The sequence below is a fragment of the Larimichthys crocea genome, chromosome VII, assembly GCF_000972845.2.
Source record: "Larimichthys crocea isolate SSNF chromosome VII, L_crocea_2.0, whole genome shotgun sequence".
Lineage (NCBI taxonomy): Eukaryota > Metazoa > Chordata > Actinopteri > Sciaenidae > Larimichthys > Larimichthys crocea.
Window position 1 is genome coordinate 12,871,546 of NC_040017.1, and position 13,454 is coordinate 12,884,999.

Here is a 13,454-nt window from a genome sequence, read left to right on the forward strand (position 1 = left end):
TCTACTGTTTGTGTCTTATTTATAGCACATTTACTCCCATATGTACAGTCTTTCACAACAATATTTCAAGTCCAGAGAAAGCAAAAAGTCTATGAAGGGGCCCCAGATTTCTCCAAAGGCTGCATGCTTCCCTCTCACATTATATAATATTTTTTCAGGTGTGCAGTAAGACACAAGCTCATTAATCCAGTGTCTTACTGACGGTGCATTTTTAGATTTCTTTCAGTTAGTGTTTTGAATACATTTCTGTAATATTGCTTTAATCCTGGAGATAACATGGAGGCCACTATCTCTGCCTGTGACTTATCATCACTGCTGCCAATGTGCAGATGATAATGTTCATGACTTGACATGAATATGTGTGAATTCTAGCAGCCAACGAGCCTGTCAGTCAGGCAGACAGGCAGCCAGTCTGAACTGCCTGTGGTCTCTAGTATTCCCAGCGGGTTGCCATGGGAGATAAGAGATGCAGATGTTGTTGCTGGGCTAGAGAGCAAGAGAGAGACCTGGAGGCAAAACACAGAAAAAGAGAGAAAGTAGGAGAAAGAGAGAAAGGGTAAAGAAATCTGATAGAGACATGGGACAGAAAGGAAAGGACAATAGATAAATACAGACATTCTGTTTTAGATTGACAGTAAAGCACAAAGACAGATAGGTGTCTCTTGTCCTTGCTCTTGTCTGGTCACAGTAGGGGATAGAGATGATGATTGAACACGCTGCCAGTGCTTCAGGATCCCAATCGGATACTGCCAGGACTGGGTCTTTTAAAATGTCATGGGCAACAGTGAGGAGTGATTGAAGACACTTCTTTAGGGATACATCTTTCTTCCTCGTCACCCTCATATGATCCCAGAACTATTACACCACACACACACACACACACACACACACACACATACACACACGTCTTGGTAACATGTGCATGAGAGCACATATTGACTGCCAGAGTTTCTATCTAAACAGCTGTGCTTATTGTTGGCCTGGGTGTCTGGTGTTGACACAGCTCTGTATCTGGTCACAACACCTTAACTGGTTAATATTAACTCCTTGATAAGCTCTGCGTGTGTTTGCGGTTTTATGGGTAATGGGAGTGGTAATGTTAGATTTACAAGAAGTACAGGTAACCAGTTTAGGGAATAACATTAGTTTTTATTACAGTGCTGCCGAGATGTAGTCATCTGCAGTCGTTTAAATAGCTGTAAAACACCAGGTAATCACCTTTCCAGACTTTCCTGGTTAAGGAGCTACAGTTCACTGGTAAGGCATTTATTTGCAAGTTCCTTCTTGCTTTGTATTTTATAGCTCTACAGAGTGTGCATCATCGAGACGGGTGCATTTACAAGTGTGATGTGCATGTTAGTGTGTGGTATTGCCTGTCAAACTCATTCAATGTAGGTTATGGTGATATTTTGCCAGTGAAAGTGGGTCATTTAATTTTTTATTAGTTACATTGTGGTGTAATTGGTTGCACTGTGTAGTATCCATTCAAAAAGGAAAGGAAAGGAAGTATAACACTGAAACAGTAAGCTTATGTCAGTTGCTTACTTCAGACCAGACTTTTAGTTTAACAGGACGTTTAATTTAGTGCCAATAAATTACTTCTTCTTTGTGTTTGTGTGAGTGCATACTCTACATGTGCACACACTCGCATGTATAGCCTAAACCACAGGGCGCACATTTACACATTCAAAATGTGCCAAAATCTTATCACTAAGACACAAAGTGTGTGGACCATTATCACCCTCACTCTGTTTATGTGACGAAGTGGAAGACCCAAGGGCTAGGACGTGTGAATGCACACATGGATGCATGTGTTTGTGTGAATGTGTTACTTTGTAGAGGAAGTGGCTGCTTATCAGCGTGTGTGCATGTGGGTGTGAGAGGCTGTAAGGAAAGCCTCTCCCCTGCCCTGCCCTCTTGACACAGCTAAGTTTATACTGTGGAGGAGGGACATACACAAGATCTGCTGGGGTCAACACCAATGTTGCCAATGTAAGACCTTCAAATTCAGACATTTCAGTTTTACTTTGAGCGTCAAAACACTTTTGTAAGGTGTATATCTGAGCCAACTACAGGCCTATGACTGTGCTGTTGTACTGTTAAATGTGTTTGGTGTCTGAAAGTCAAAGTTTAGCCATGTTGCATCTTGAAATATGTGTTTCATTATCTTCTTCTTCTGTGTGTTTCAGTCTGCAGAGTTCTTCGATATGCTGGAGAGAATGCAGGTATGAAACTCTCATGAATTCTTTCCTGTGAATCATCTTCCTGATTTCACCGTCTCTATTTCCATTCTTTCTCTTCCCCTCTTTGGTTTGTATCATTGAGCAAAAGCTGCATATGTACAGTGTAGTGGCATGTCTTTGTCATGAAGAGATTTTAGGGATGAGACAGATGTTGATGATTCAGTCAGTGTAGCTCAGGTCGCTGGGTTCAGTCAGTTGCTTCGATTGGATAGTGGACAGTCTGCGGACAGAGAAGAATAGCACTTTGGACTGGCATGATTATTTTGTCCTTCTCTGCATGTAATTCATTCAATTCATTGATTTTTCTTTTTTAAGTCTCGATATGCAGCCACTTTGTGCCATTGACATGTCCCGAAACTTTGAGCAAGCAGAGGACAGATATAAGAGAAAAAGAGAAGTTGTAAGGAGAAATGAAAGCCTTAGAATAGAAAGAAGAAAGAACAAGTGGCCAAAGGAAGATTCAAAAAGTAGCAGAAGTGCTTTTGCAGGTTCTTAGGGGGAACTAATAGTTCATGATCCACAATGAGATCGAATATGTGTGAACAGGCCAGACATATAGTAAATGTTCACCATCGGATGTATGTAAATACATACAGTCACACATTCAGAAGAAAAGGAACCTTACTTTTTTAATTTTATGCAGCTAATCAGACTAGAAATATATACATATATATATATATATTATTAATATAGATATATCTAACTATATCATTATATATATATATATATATATATATAATGATATAGTTAGATATATAATGATATAGTTAGATATATAATGATATAGTTAGATAAAGTTTTATGCAGCAGAATGTAACACATGTAACACCCAAAAAAGAATTGGTGAAATCTCTTGCTCCTCTCTCATACAGAGCCTGAACGCATGAGTCATAATTTTCCTTACAGCGACATTATGCAACTATTTTACCCTAAAATAACAGCTGCAGATTAATTTTGACGGTACACTGACCTGTAATAGTGAGAACTGCACCTCAGTCACTCCTTGAACGGCTGTTCTTGCATTATGTAACTTGGGTTGAGTGGGTACGATGTGCCGCAAGAAGTGTGTATCGCTTTACAGCACTGCAGCGCACACCACCAACTATGCTTCTTAGCTCAGCATTCTCAATATGGATATCGTGGCAGAGGCAAAGAGAATGTTGACAGAGGTACAAAAATACCACCTCTTGCATTACGTCGATGTAAAAGATTATCACACAGCGATCACATGAAAAAGACCAAAAACCGGGGCGGCATTTAGCTCAGTTGGCAGAGCAGCCGCCCCATGTGCGAAGGCTCCATCCTTGCTGCGGAAGCCCAGGGTTTGAATCCGACCTGTGGCTCTTTCCCGCATGTTATTCCCCGTCTCTCTCTCCCTGCATTGCTGTCACTCTTCAGCTGTCTCTATCAAAATAAAAAAAAATCTTGGAAAGGCCAAAAAAATAATCTAAAAGAAAAAAAAAAGAGCAAAAGACAGAAACCAACATCAATAAACTGATCCTACAAACAAGCTACACTGTTTCCCCAGTCAGGTAAACACCAGCATTGTAGTTTATTCCAAGCTAATGCCATATTCAGTGTTGTGCTGCTGTAAATATTGTTAGTTCCCAACAAATGCACTACTTACCCCTGTTTGAGTAATATTTGCTAAAAACTAGTGCCCAGCTGTTTTAGGAAATGTTTTAAAAATAACTAACTATAACTATATATATATATATGAACCTGCTATTCCCGGGTGGTTTTCTGACAGAATAATATAGAATGAGCCTAATCCTTTAATTTTGAAACATGACTTTATCTCGATAACAGAAGGACAAAGGTAGAAAGGTGCTGTTCAGATAGACGCAGTAGGACAGGCTGACTGAAGACATCAGGCGAGTTATTTGGAAAGTGTGACTGGTGGATGACAGACAGTCAATGCAGCCTGGTGATCAAAGAATCTCTCTTTCACACACACACACACACACACACACACACACACACACACACACACACACACACGCACACACCATCCATCTTTTCTGAACCCCAGCTTGCATCGACCTGCTCTCTTGAGCTCTGCCACCTCTGACTCCACAATTGTGCCTCAGCAGTGTTATCTAGATGGTGCTAATGAAGGTCATCTTTTTGATCCCAATCTTCTCTTTTCCCTCCTGTCTTCTTCCTCTATAACTTCACCTCCACCTCTCCCTCCTTTCTCTTCCTTTGTCCTCTCTTCATCTTTGTCTCTCTGTCTGTGGCTGAAAATTAAAACCTCTTAAGAGCGTCTTTGTGATCAGTCTCGCATTGTTGACAATGACTCCCCTGTGACTGTAACAGCTGCTCCATCAATATGCACTCAGACAGACACACCCTTACAGACTAGAGTGTGTGTGTGTATGTGTGTGTATTGGGTTCCATGAGTCTGTACTTGTACTGTTCAAATAAATGCCATCTGATTCTTGATACGATTGGTGGAAAAAGAAGCGATGGTAGTGGTGTGTGTGTGTGTGTGTGTTCCTAACTCTGAACTGCCATACATGCGTTCATTTCCTCACCTCTACACGCAGTCATGTAGATGAGCCGCTCAACAGGGCGTGTACCATAATTGGCCAATTTACTCCGTCTCTAAAAGATTGGCTTTTCATATCTCCATATGCTGTATATACAAAATACTGCAGACTAAAAAGGTCTCAGCCAGCGTCTCCTTGCTGCTCTGTCCCCAAAATTGGCTATAGCAAATGAGGAAAGGAACACTTAGCATGTCTGGAAGCTAGATTCAGAGAGTGAGAGAGGATGACTAAGTGTCTGTATTACCTGTGTGTGTGTGTGTGTGTGTGTGTGTGTGCAGAAAAGCACATTTGCATGAATGACTCACTCAGTTGTCATCTGGCAACAGAGACAATGAGGTCTGAAAATGAGAATTCTATGTTCCAGGACAGTCTTTTAAATGCACAAAAATAAAGAGAACTTGCTTTTTGACTCTTTCGCTTTTCCATCCTCATGCTGCGTACGGATACTAATAAGGTCCCTAAAGCTGAAGAGACCAAAAAATGGAAGGTGTGACCAGACACCAGACACACACTTGTACACATATCATCACTTTGTGTTATTCTGTCCTCCATTTGTCCGCATGTTTTCCTTCATCACTGCTTCATTGTGCTCTGTGGTTGTCCTGTCTGTCAGCCTATTAAAGGATTCTGAACACCCCTGTGAACGCTTTTCACATTTTTCTCAGGGCCTTTAAAGTGCAAAATCAATATCCTCCTGATCTGATTGATTATAAGTTGAATGAACTCCAACTGTCAATTGATCTCTCTGGACTGTCAGTATCCAGACTCCTGCGGCTGCAGAATATAAATGACTAGCTGTCCGTAGCGTTGCGTTCTCTGCGGTGCAGACAGGCCTCAGCAGTATTTAGAGGTCATTCACTGGAGCTGTGCAATGTTAACAGACTGCCAAATGCCTGGAGGTTCGTAACAGTTCCTAACCCCAGAGGCTACTGAATCGAAACAGCTCTGACATCATCAAGGGGTGACACGCCCTCATTGACGTTTGCTGATGACTGTGCATTTCAGGCTGTTGCATCATCGCCTTAGAGTCCATTTGGCATGAAGTTGTTGTGTTAGAGTTCAGTACCTGTGGCTGTGCTTGTAACTGTATCATCGTGGTGAAAGTCAGTGAAGTTCACTCATGGTAAAATGAGTCTTTTTAACAGTATCTGTGTGTGTTCTCTATTTTACAGGATGACTATATCCCCTACCCACGGATAGAAGATGTGAGTCATTTATTACTCACATAACACAGTCATAACACACATTTAAACCCTTCTCATGTGGAACCACTAGCTAGGAGTGTTTCCGACAATAGATGATACATTTAAAGTTGAAGTATGTTTTATTTTTACGTGCGTAACAAGTTTTCCTTATGATGGTGCAATTCTGGACAACATTGCATATCCCAGAGTTATTACATTTTATTATATTTTTGCTTTTATCTACCTCCCTTTCTCTATGCTGCCCTTCTGTCCAAGGTCCTGGAGAAAGGCGGTCCATACCCACAGGTAATCCTGCCACAGTTTGGGGGTTACTGGATTGAGGATGTGGAAGCACCAGCAGGGACCCCCTCCTCCTCAGAGTCCAGTTTCTGTGAGGAGGAGGATGGAGGAGAGGGCATGAGCCCGGGTGGGGGACACAGCTACCGCTTGGAGTGTAACAGCACAGCCCGCGCCTACCGCAAACACTTCCTAGGCAAGGTTAGTGTGTGTATATTCATGTCAGTTTCACTATGTATTTAACAGAGGTAGTCCCTTATTGTGTTTGAAATCTCTCTATTTGCCTCTTTTTCTACACACATTCAGGAACACATGAACTATTACTGCACTGGCAGCAGCATAGGCAACCTCATTATGTCTCTGAAACATGAGGAAGCTGAAGGACAAGAGTACCTACGCATCATGCTCAGGTACAATGAGAGAAATATTCTGCAATTTGGTGTCTTTCATGTCTCCAACTTACTGGATGAGTCATATCACTGATAACACTGCATCCTTAATGTTGAGTTTCACCCTTTTTTGTACAATCCATGTTTTTCTGGAGCTATCTTTAATGTGTCTGGTGTCCTGTTCTGCTGGTTTTCTTCTTGTTCCTGTTAGTAATGGGCAAGTAATCCAGTATTCATGTCTAACAACCTCTTACAATAACAAAACCAGCAGTCTGCAGCCATGATAGAAACTCTGTGAGGCTATACAGTATTTAGGCCTCAGTGGTTCTTTCAGTTGAATACTAATGTTGTCATGCTAATATGAAGATATTAAGCATCATATTATAATGTTTATCATGTTCACCATCTCAATTAGGTAACATGCTATTTTCTAATTAGCAATAAACACAAAAGTACAGATGAGGCTGATGAGAATTTCATTTGTTTTTTGGGAAGATTAAATTTAATCGTCCTACTGTACCCCAAAATTTGAAATGGTGTAACTAGAGGTGATCACCAAAGTCATTAGGATTCATTGTATGGGGACCATGAATGTCCGTACAGAATTTCATGTCAATCCTTTTTGTAGTTGTTGAGAAATTTCAGTGTAGACTAAAGTGGAGGACCAACTAACCAACACACAAATTGGTTTGGGTCTTACTCCTCCCTCCTCCTTTCTCTTTTGTTCTCTCTTCATGCTCAGTCATGATTAACTCTGAACAGATTTGTGGTGTTGTATTCAGCTTCCGTGCCATTATCACAGTTGGTGACATTTTCATTAACAAGCAAGAAAAACACTGAAGTAATGCTATGTTTCCAATTACCCATTGTGGGCACTGCAGAGGGGATCGTAGCTAGGTGATGGCTCCTCTTTGTCAGTTGACAGCGATAATGGCAGTTATATCACCATTGTCTCTACATTTGGTATCAATCAGTCCATCAATGGCTGCTTACTTTAATCTATTTCTTTTTTTCTCTATTGAGACCTGCTGAGACTTAACTCATAATGATCATAGCTTCTCCTCAATTTAATCTAATAGCAGATAAAGGACATGTTACGTAAAAGTTAAGAAATGTCTTCGATGGAACAAATCTCTGAACAATATCACCAGCAAAGCTCATCTACTTATTCTGTTGCAGGTCAAGGATCAAAACCGTCCATGACAGGATCTCTTTAGCAGGCATCAGCCAGCTGCCTAGTGTACCCCAGATTGCCAAGGTAAGATATATCTTACAAGTACTCAATGTCTAAAAATAGACATTAGCCATCATCATCAAAACATAATGGCAGCTCTAAGTGTAGGATGTAATATGGAGCTATGGAGGCTGGCTCGCTCTTACCTGAAAGAGAGAGCAGGAGCAAGAAGGGCATTTTTTCAGCGCCTTACTTAGCTCATACTTTATATTATTTCATAACAGCACTTAAAGTTTTCCAAAACGTGAAAACATGATAGTGCAAAGTCCAAATTTCTGTTCGGGTATACATGGTGGTAGGACACCTGTCTACTTATAAACACAGCTGTGAAGATTCTGACGATGGTTTAAACAACCACTCAACCAGCATACTTATAATAATTCACTTCTAGAAGAGAAACAGATGTATGTGTTTCTACATTAAATGAAGAAACAGCTCCTTTTTTTCTCTTTACCCTTCCAAAAGTAATTACCGTCCATGATGACTGATAATTTTACCCTGACACGTGATTCAATGCTCATGGCAAGAAATATATTTTAACTTAAATAAATAGTAAATTTGAATATTTTGTGCATAAACTCAGTGGCATGAACCAGCTGGTCCCCCATATATCTTACAGTGGGTATATTTTTCTTTTAGACTGTATATAATAAGATATCTCTCATATGGTATGAGTCAGATATATAGTATATATACTCTTTTTTTCTTTCAGCTTCTATGTGACGATGCCACAGGGCTGAAGTTCAATCCGGTCCTGTATCCTCGGGTGAGTTTAACCTGAACTTTCCACATTGTGGAAAGCTTGAAAGTCTGACCTCAGCTCGTCTAGTTATAGATGTATTTATCCGAACAGACATCAGTTAACTTTTCCCTTTTCTGTCTGCTGAGAGATCATTGGGGCAAAGTGCTAATGCTACATTCAATAATGTCTGCCACAACTTCATGCACAGCCATAAATATTTCCTGTCTTTACTTAAGGCCTGGGACATTTACTGATGCAGTATTTATTTTAATTATGTTTGCCAGCATCGCCCACCTGTCTACATCAGCACCTTCATTAACTTTTCAGTTCAAGCTCGCCTTTTTCACACACCTCTTAACCAGAAACACAGCACACGACTTATCACATTTTACCCTCATGAGCCCCCTACGTCTCTAACATCTGCCCAGTTCAGTTACTCAGAAATGATTTATGATACCAAGAGAGGGCAACGGCTTCCTAAAATGGATTTGTTGGATCTGCTTCTCCTACTGTAGAGGAGCGTGATGGAGCGTGCTTTCAGCCTGTGCCTCGGGAAAGGAAAAAAAAAACCCATCTGTGTCTGTGTCTACAAGTGACAAGCTCACTGCCCTTGCTTAGGGCCGTGACAGTTTGTTACATGCCAGCCTTACGTAACGAGGGCCCTAATAAACCTGCCCTAGAGAGATATGTATGAGAGCAGGAAAACATGTTTTCCTACCACAGACAGACAGGACGAAGTGTGTAACAAGTTGAGTGAAATAAGTAACCATGGTGAAAGTAAGAAATAATTGTTTTTGTTTATGTACAGGGATCCCAGCTGATAGTGGCATATGATGAGCATGAGGTGAACAACACTTTCAAATTTGGCGTCATCTACCAGAAGTTTGGACAGGTAAGCGATCACCTGTATATTGTTGTAGTGTTGTGTATTGTTCTTGCCAGTGTACTCCAGTTTACTTCTCACACTGTCTGAGCTTATGCACTTTCTCCCTATTTTCGGTCCTCTACCATTTTCGTGTCTCTCCGTCTCAGACATCAGAGGAAGAGTTGTTTGGGAACAATGAGGAGACGCCAGCTTTCAAGGAGTTTCTCAGTATCCTGGGCGACAACATTGAACTCCAGGACTTTAAAGGGTAAGAGCACGAGTCAAGTGTGATTTAGTAAGAGAAAAGAAGCAGATAGAAGTGCAAACATTATGGCAGAGAGAGAGCAGAGAAAAACATCCAGAGGGATCAAAAGAAGGATGCCATTAAGGTGCATTGCAAGAGAGAGCAGGCTTTAATTACTGTAGGAAATTTGTCCTGCTGTGTCGGCCACAGTGTGCAATCAGGATAAACTGCTTAGTGAAACAGAACTAAGAAAGGAAAGTGCTGTCCATGTGAACTGGTTATCTAAGCTTTGTATACTGTGTTTATAGTCTTGCAGGCTTTTTCTATTGTGTTACTTTTAATGCTAGGGAGGCTTTGAACTATAGCTTCGCATTAGAACAAATTGCACACCACAGGTGGTTTGGCACTGGAGCTAGTAAAGCACATATCATGATAAAATTGACATTTAAGGCACATGAAATAAAATCATATCTTCTTAATGAAGGTTGGAGGCCACACATAGAGCATAACACATGTGCTTTGATAATGTGACAGGTTCCGCGGTGGGCTGGATGTGTCCCATGGACAAACAGGGTCTGAATCTGTCTTCACTGTCTTCAGACGGAGAGAGATTATGTTCCATGTGTCAACCAAGCTTCCCTTCACTGAGGGAGACGTCCAGCAGGTACTTTAATACTGGCTCTATTATCGTTACACTGAAGGCACATTGGATTTAGCTGCACAGTTGGAATCATTTGGCTCAAATATATCAATATTGGACAGGTCAGGTGTGGTTATTGACAATGTGTTGTTCTCTATTGTTTAAGCTGTAGCTAAATGTTAAACCAAAAAGTAATTTTTTATTCTGAATAAATCCCTTGTGTATTGACCGTTCAGGTGTACTGCTTAAATGTGTCCTCAGAGCTACATGACCGTAAAACGAAATCTGTTGACCAACTAATTAATCTTCTCCCATCTGCTGCTTTAGCTCCAGAGAAAAAGGCACATAGGAAATGACATCGTGGCTGCAGTCTTCCAAGAAGAGGCCACACCATTTGTTCCAGACATGATCGCATCCAACTTCCTGCATGCTTATGTGCTGGTGCAGGTTGAGAACCCCTGTACAGAACACACAACATACAAGGTACAAAGCAGGCCCGTGTTTTGTAATAAGTGTAAATGAATAAATCAAGCAAGATGGACAGAGTGTGTTTCAAACTGCCAGAGGAAACAAAATGTGCTGATATAAATAACTACATAAACAAAGTTCAAGATGAATCACTCATCCCTGCAATGACAATGTTCTCAAGTTTCCTTCTGACACTGATTCATCCTCCCAGCTTGAAACCCGAGCCCTTCTGAATTACACGCTCATAAAGTGAGACTTTTATTTATTTCATGTCAACAGGTGTCTGTTACAGCGAGGGAGGATGTGCCTCCGTTTGGACCTCCGCTCCCGAACCCAGCTGTCTTTAGCAAGGTGAGAGAAAGACAGCAAAGGGAGAAATAGAAACATCTTAGAGTCATGATTCATGAAATCAAACAGATCAAAAAATTGTGTCATGACTTTTTGGCTCGAGACTTCACTTCTAGTCATCTGGCTATACTAAAAATAATTTTTCTGGCAGTGGCAAGACTGCAAACAGCAGCGACTCATGCTGTGCAAGAAAGAGGGAAAGGTGCATTTAGAAAAAATATAATCAGCTACCTTGGATTATCACTTGTACCTTGCTGTGTTCAAGAAAAACTGGACTTTAGACAAATGATTGTGATATGGGAATAATAATGGGAATAATAATTCTAAATGGGATTACACTTGGTTCCTTGTTTAGAAATGGAAACACAGTTCACTTTGGACTTGTTGGTTTTGGTTTAGTAGAACTTGACTCAGGATTTTATAGACTTGAGGCAATGATGTCACACATCTCGCAGTCTACAGTATTTATAATTGTAATTGAAATATAGTATTCAAGTAATTGCTTAAAGATGCTTGTACTTTACCTGAGTATTTCCGTTTTGTCTTACTTTAAACTTCTATTCCACCTTAGAGGGAAATATTATACGTTTTACTCATCTACACTTCATGTATTTAACAGCTTTAGTTACTGGTTATTTTTCAAATTAGGCTTTCACATTTAAAAAACAACACCATGAGCCTTTAAAATTATTAAGAAAAGTGTAAATTAATGTACCAGAGTTTTGTCATCATCATCATCATCATCTTATGACCCCACAGATTTATCTTGTAAGCCTTAAAATTAGCTTCATGTCGAGCAGCTACAACAGTAAAAAGCTGATTACACAAAAGTAAAAAGCTGATGCACCATTTTACTGCACAACCAGTGCTTTTACTTATGATACTTTTGATTTCACTGCCTTCTGCCTTCCCTCTACTAAAGGGAAAGAATTGTAATGGAGCATTTTAAGATTATTTTATCGATATTAAACAATGGCCCTTGTCTTCGTCTTACATTTTAAGATCAGCTAGAATGACTTTGCTTTATTTCTGATCATTGTCACAAAAAGGAAACACAGTGTGCTATACTGTAATCTCTATTATGGTGCTGATAAAGGTCACCTTTTCCTTTCCTCACTGTTGCCCCCTACCCTTCTGATTCATCATCTAACTATACCTCTTTTCTTTCACTCTCTGTCCAGGGTCCTGAGTTTCGAGACTTCCTGCTGACAAAGCTGATCAATGCTGAAAACGCATGCTACAAATCCGACAAATTCGCCAAACTGGAGGTGACACACATTCTCACAACCTCACTCAAAACACCCCAGCATGCCTTCAATCTCCCTTCAGCTTAGTCCATAATCATCACACCATACGTGAGTTTCGTGTGTATGAATTGATTCCAGGGGAGAACACGAGCTGCGCTGCTTGACAACCTCCACGACGAGCTGCACAGACAGAGCCAGGCAGCACTGGGTCTGGGCCAGGCTGGAGAGGAGGATAAGCTGGAGAATGGGGGACACGGGGGTCTCCTAGAATCCTTCAAGGTGAACATAAACCTGAACAAAAGTATGACACCATGTAATATCACTCAGCTGTGTGACATTTATTTATCTGCATTATTACAGCACAAGAGTGTGAGGATTTCCTTGCTGTAGGTCAAAATAAATGTCACAGGGCTGCAAGATAACTTGAGGTGCGAAACCATGGGTGGTGTTGTTGCTGCTGCTTTTTCCTATGCACGAAGATCGCGACCTTATACTCTCTATACACTGCAAGTGTGTGTAAGTGTGCAGGCATGTGCATGTGTGAAAATGAATGCAAACACTGCTGTCATTCCCTCCTCACTTTCTCTTCACAATCATTTGCTCACAACGGAAGGCTAAATGATGTGAACCATTAAAATGTGGATTCTCATCTGTGTGTGTGTCTGTGTGAGAGAGAGAGAGAGAGAGAAAAAGAGAAAGAGAGAGATGAATGTGCAACTAATGTGACTTCTTACTATTCACAGGCATTATGGACAGCTACTTTGCACTTTCTGCAGTCAGTCCCAGGGGGCGCTGTTCTCATTGCTGTCCTTGCAGTCACTGTGTATTACCTCTCTGTATCACTGTAAATTCAACAGAGGATCACACCACACCATTAATAAACTTTATTTTGTATGATGTTGTTTGTGTTTATGATAAAAAATAAACATGAAACAAAAGTACTTTATGCTGTATCTGCAGTAGATATCAGAATTAAAAAGACAGAACATTAACATTTTATA

General features: G+C 40.6%; 1 protein-coding gene across 11 annotated transcripts in view; it reads left to right on the forward strand.

Moving 5' to 3' along the window:
* Positions 1-13,454, forward strand: part of rap1gap2a (RAP1 GTPase activating protein 2a) — an 81,745-nt gene that overhangs the window by 62,365 nt on the left and 5,926 nt on the right. For 4 of the 11 annotated variants that reach the window (XM_027279938.1, XM_027279937.1, XM_019256595.2 and 1 more), the window contains 14 exons: positions 2,190-2,225; positions 5,250-5,282; positions 5,968-6,000; positions 6,256-6,477; positions 6,583-6,686; positions 7,845-7,923; positions 8,612-8,665; positions 9,450-9,533; positions 9,674-9,774; positions 10,285-10,414; positions 10,718-10,873; positions 11,138-11,209; positions 12,388-12,474; positions 12,592-12,732. In XM_027279938.1, coding sequence (XP_027135739.1) covers positions 2,190-2,225; positions 5,250-5,282; positions 5,968-6,000; positions 6,256-6,477; positions 6,583-6,686; positions 7,845-7,923; positions 8,612-8,665; positions 9,450-9,533; positions 9,674-9,774; positions 10,285-10,414; positions 10,718-10,873; positions 11,138-11,209; positions 12,388-12,474; positions 12,592-12,732 — 1,332 coding nt within the window. Of the gene's footprint in view, positions 1-1,150; positions 1,258-1,853; positions 1,993-2,189; positions 2,226-5,249; positions 5,283-5,967; positions 6,001-6,255; positions 6,478-6,582; positions 6,687-7,844; positions 7,924-8,611; positions 8,666-9,449; positions 9,534-9,673; positions 9,775-10,284; positions 10,415-10,717; positions 10,874-11,137; positions 11,210-12,387; positions 12,475-12,591; positions 12,733-13,454 lie in introns of those variants that run through there. The other 7 variants (XM_027279939.1, XM_010739036.3, XM_019256597.2 and 4 more) reach the window with 4 other exon arrangements.